Below are 5,574 nucleotides of genomic sequence, written 5' to 3' on the forward strand. Positions count from 1 at the left end.
TCCATGAAAAAAAAAACAATAAACAACCCTAATCCAGATAATACACTTGGAATGATTTAGCATATTGAGTTTGAATCTTGAGTGGATTGACTGATGATCTAGTTATCCAAAATCTAAAACCTCCTCGTACCCAATAACCGAAACCACTTCCAACTAAAAACCCCACCAACTACGGAACCCATTTGTCCGTTATTATTAATCTCTACTCCATATAATAAAAACTGCCGCAGCAATAGCATAACTTTCAAGCTTCCCACCACCACCACCCCTACCCATGGAAAGACTCCACCAGCAACCGCCAGTTCACGATGACGTCATCTCCACCACCGTATTGAATTCAAGACCAAAGGGTATTCGTGTATCCACCAGCCGTAGAAACCCTAGGGTGGCTTTTAATTCCAAACGACGGAATGGCGGTGACGCCGACGCGCTTGCTCTTCCTCTTGGAATGTCAATTGCTGCTTTTGTTGCTCAGGTTATTATTTATTGACTTACTGTTAATTGTTATACTTTTTGGTTGTATTTGATCCAACTGTTGGTAACCCAGAAACCCTAAAGATTGCTTTTTTATTGTGTGGGGTAACATTCTTTGAGGGGGTTTTATTGTTTATGTTAAAAAGTTTGAATCTTGGTTGAAAAAGATTACGAATTGTTATTGTTTATATGTTTGTTTGTTTACAGTTGGATTAAAAGATTGGTAATTTGATGAAATTTCTAATGAGTTGCTTTAGTTAATAGGTAATGTTTGTAGGTGTACATTTACCATTCGGGTATGGTTTGGTTGTTGGGTTGGTCTGGTTCCACTTCTAGCTTTTCCCAAGCTTAATCTTGGCTGCAAGATGCAAAGAACCCGTTACAAGGTGACCCGAACTCCCTCAGTCAAGACTTTGAGCCCTATCTGTGGGATATGTCTACATGACTACATGTAACTTAAGGCGTAAAGATGGCAAAGTTATATAGTTACTTGATTTTGAGAAGCATTTGTAGTATAGAAGTTAGGTTGCTAAAATACCTTGCCAACACTTAACGTATGATCTACCTTTGCATGTTAATAGTTTACTGTTTTCTTTAATAAGCATTGCCCTTGATTTATTTTTAATAATGGTTGTAAAGATTTGTTCTTTTAAGTGCAGCGCCAGTAGCGGTAATTATTAAAACCGCATTGCATCAATCTTGTGCACTTTTTCTGTGTCTTTTAATGCCAGTACTGTTTTGTTTATCACTAAGCATGTCACAACTCTAATGTTTCAGGTGTTGGAGAAGAAAGATGCAACTGGAGAAAGGTTGTCTGCAGATCGTCTCTCTGAGGTATTTGTAATATCATATTCTCCGAATGTATTTAGAATCAGAAAGTTTCATTTGGTGCATTTGTATCTTCTTGTGCTGCTCATGTGGACAGCTTTGGCTGGAACATCCTGCTGAGAACTTTCAGCTATGGATTATATAATTATGTGCGGTTGGTACGTTTAGAGGTGTGACAACTAATTGCGTGGTTTAATGATCCCATTGTTTCTGTATATTAATGACTTAATATATTCTAGATGTGGTAAGTTTATCCAGTTTAAGTGTTGATTCGTGTTATTTTTACCTCACAGATATGCGCTTTGGCGGTTAAAGAATCATTGTCCAATGTAAGTATTTCCGCGTTTACCACTGTAAATAAATTATCAGTTATTAATGTACTTCTTGTAACAACTTATTCTCCTGTTATTGTTACAGGTTTTTGGGGACAAATTCGACTGCTTTGTAAGTAACTTTGAAAGATCATTTCAAAGCACTTTGATGACACTCAGAGTAATCAGCGAATCATCAGGAAACCGAGAAAGATATTATTCGCACGGGGAAAGCAGTTCAAATGATTTTCATTTCAATATGAAAGAGCACACATCCACAAGCAACCTTCAAGAACAAACACCCGTTATTACTTTAGATGAAGACAATAATGTACATAGAAACCCTATTTACAACGACCTTGCAGTTGCTTACGGCCCAATAAACGGTCGAAATAATCAACAGCTGGCGTCTGTTCCTCCGAGTCGACTGCATTCCCAGTCGTCTGCACTTGCCACTTTTGAAAGATCTGTAAGCGAGCAAGGTCGTGCTAATGATCTTAAGGCAATAGAACTTGGCCTTGATATGCAAAAGTTGAGACTAAAAGAAGCAAAGATTGCTGTTGACTGTGATTCAAATGTTTTGGAGAGGTTTAAGTTGTCAATGGGAATCTCAAAAGCAAATTTTAGAGCCGAAAAGTTTAAAACAGAGCTGCAAGATACGAGACATGCTCAGTTGCTTAAAAAGTGTGTTGACTGTCTTGTTGCGGGTTTGTTGATTATGGTAGCGTGCCTTGCTTATGGAACTTATATTCATTCCCATCAGAGACTCGTTGAAGCTAACGAATCGTGTATGATCAAGGTATGGATAATGTTGTTCATCTTATTCTAATGATTCTGAATTAACTTTTAAAACATGTGTCCAAACACTAACTAATCGTCCTCTTCGTTTTCCAGGAATCAAGTTCATGGTGGATCCCAAAACCAATGGCATCTTTTAGTTCAGGGTTCCAATTCCTCCGGTGTCAAGCTCAAGTTATAAGCCGAATGCTTTTCGGAATATTAATGATTATTGCAATCGCATTTCTACTCATTCAACGCTCGGGAACCACAAATCAAACAATGCCAGTTACATTCTTAGTTTTACTACTCGGTGTCGGCTGCGGTTTTGCAGGAAAATTTTGCATAGACACGTTGGGAGGAAGCGGGGCTCATTGGCTGTTTTTCTGGGAAATTATTTGCTTGCTGCATTTGTTTGCAAACATTTGTACCTCAGCGTTGTTCGGTATTCTACATGGGCCTGTTACAGTGGTTGACCAGTCAACGAGGCGGGTGGTGTTCCCGTACTGGTTCAGGCGAGTGGTGTTTTACGCCGCCTTGTTGGTGTACCTCCCGTTGCTATGCGGGTTGATCCCGTTTGCTGGAGTTGGAGAGTGGCTTGAACATTTTGCATCACTGGTGGTTGGTCGTGTATCCGAATGAATGTTCTTTTTATGTTTTGCAGTTGGTTTTTGTAACTTTGTGTTTGTAGTTATTTGAGTCAGAATAGACCAGCTGTTAATTATTATTAGATGTGTTTTAATGAGTGTTTTGTCTTGCCTTTGTAATCTCTGATCTGTTTGTTTTACTCTGTTGGTTCTGATATGTTTATTGTTGTGACTTGTGACATAAATAACTTTATTTATATGTATGAAGTTTGAAACATATTGAAAATAAACTTAATGAATGAAAAAACTTGTTAAACTTTGATTTATTATTATTATTATTATTATTTTTGTATTATTTGTTGTTTCCATCTTTGGTCTATTTATTATTATTATTATTATTATTTTTGTATTAATAATAATTATTATTATTATTAATATTATTATAATTAGTAGTAGTTTTTATATAACTGTTAAACTTTGATTTCCTTTATTTTGCTTCATACACATGTACTTAGAGCCGAGGGTCTCTCTGGAAGCCACCTCTTTATTCCTTTTGATAGAGGTACGGTGTGCCTACATCCCACCCTCCCCAGACCCTACCTATAGCTTTGCTGTCGGTGGGATTTTACTGGGTATGATTGATTGATTGATTGATTGATCTTTGGTCTATTTTTCTTTTTTCTTAAATTATAACAACTATATTAGTGTTGATACAAGTTACAACGTATCGTAAACCAAATAAACCATTGCGAATCACCTAAAATCACACACTTAGACATACCTTAATGTTAATTTAAATGATCAGTTCCAAGTATATAATTATTACAAATACGAATATCGCAAAACTCATTCCGGTTTATGTAGTTACTACATAAATTGTTGAGCATGGGTCGCCACGACTGTGTTAGCATCATGCAGCTTAACCATATTAATCAACTCATCATGATACCCCACGACACGTTCACGATACATGTCATCAGAAACTTCAGAGACCGGTTGTTTTAGTGTCCAGTTAGACACCTCACAACCGATCTCAGTAACACCAGTGACAACATCACTGGGCGTGTTAGAAGTACCAACGTATTGGTTCAAGTAAATTTTCAAACTACCAACGTAGTTCTGAAAGCCTAAGGTTGTCATGGCCCACAAGAGATCCTCGCCATTGATCGTCTTTCGCTTCTCTCTTTGGCATCTATCCTAGGCTTCACCGGTTATAAAACTAATGAACTCGGACACACATTCTTGGACGGTCTCTTTTGCTTCTTTTGATATTTTGGCATTCGCGGGGAGTGACTTTTTCATGATGCGCCCAACGTTGGCTATCGGGAGAAGCCGCTCTTGGTCTTTAGACGAGCTTTCGGAGGACGGGCTACCTGCCGGGCTCATTGGGATTCTTTTTCCGGGCATGGTGTTTGTTTTGGAGTCTTAAGGGTGATAGATTATGGGCTTTTATGGTGCAAAGAGTTAGTTAACAAACATTATTAAAAAAAGTGCAAAGACGGTTTGATTTAGACAAAAATTATATAAATAAATTTTATGAGAAGAAGCGTTAGTATATTTTGGAGCCGACTATTTTGCATTATTATATTTTAACTCGTAATATTATATTTTAAATATGCTTATTTTAGCCTTTATGAGTTACTAGATCAATTAGTTTTGTACTAGTTATAAACTTATCAGCAAAATGTTTATGATTTTTTAAACTAATTAATTATGAATAACCTGAAATTATCAAACCCTTGACCAACTAAATAATGATTATCAGACCGTCCGCGTCGCTAGTAGCAAGAGATTTAACATTCACAACCGCTCTCTCCTCTCAAGTCCTCTCTTCTCTTCATGTCGGACTTGTTTAACTTTCTTTTAGCATCGGACTAAGGGCGATTGCGATAGAGTTGATCTTAATTGTAACTTTAAGCAATAAGAGTGCATCTAAATATTATATATCATGACATTTGATTGATTGTGAAGTTGACGTATAAAGATTAAGTGCAGAGTTGTACATTTTTGTTTCTTAGGTAAGAATCCAACGTATATATGTTGAATGGTGATGTTAGAAAAGGATCAAATATTGTATAATCATTTTTTAAAAAGTAGGTTAAAACATATGTTAGAAATCTTTATGAATCATCTAAAACAAATTAATATTACGACAAACAAATAGTTTAAAGCAATATTACTGAAAGTTCATATGCAATTTAGTTACTAAATATATTCAAAGTTGTACGATTTACAAAATTAAATATCATAATATGCATTTTAAAATTAAGATTACTAATTTATAACATCTATATTAAAAAATTAAGGGGCATTTACATATTTCCCCTTCCTTAACATCCTTAATTACATATTTCCTCAATACTAAAAAAATAATTACATATTTCCTCTTCCTAACACATATAAAAAGGGGAAATATGTAATTGATTTTTGGGGTTGGGGATATATGTAATTAAGGGTATTTAGCAAGGGGAAATATATAAAAATTCCAAAAATTAATATGGAAAAGCTGAAGCCTGTAGATTCTTTCATATTGTAAGTAGAAGTATTTAATTTATTAAAATGTTTGACGTTATTATACCACTAGTAGGACATTACAA

At 35.6% G+C, this 5,574-nt stretch overlaps 1 protein-coding gene and 1 pseudogene across 1 annotated transcript; one reads left to right on the plus strand and one right to left on the minus strand.

Annotated features, from left to right (window-relative positions):
* Positions 1 to 274: 274 nt before the first annotated feature.
* Positions 275 to 3,056, plus strand: LOC143552543 (protein CPR-5-like). The gene is made up of 5 exons (XM_077042733.1): positions 275 to 475; positions 1,252 to 1,308; positions 1,596 to 1,631; positions 1,720 to 2,412; positions 2,508 to 3,056. Exons 1-5 carry the CDS (start codon positions 275 to 277, stop codon positions 3,030 to 3,032), a joined length of 1,512 nt encoding a protein of 503 aa, XP_076898848.1. The 3' UTR covers positions 3,033 to 3,056.
* A 741-nt stretch (positions 3,057 to 3,797) lies between these two features.
* LOC143552535 (nuclear transcription factor Y subunit B-1 pseudogene) lies at positions 3,798 to 5,063 on the minus strand (annotated as a pseudogene).
* Between the last annotated feature and the right edge of the window lie 511 nt (positions 5,064 to 5,574).

Source organism: Bidens hawaiensis, unplaced genomic scaffold, assembly GCF_021521415.1.
Source record: "Bidens hawaiensis isolate Kalapana, Puna unplaced genomic scaffold, B.hawaiensis_p1.1 tig00016943_1, whole genome shotgun sequence".
NCBI lineage: Eukaryota > Viridiplantae > Streptophyta > Magnoliopsida > Asterales > Asteraceae > Bidens > Bidens hawaiensis.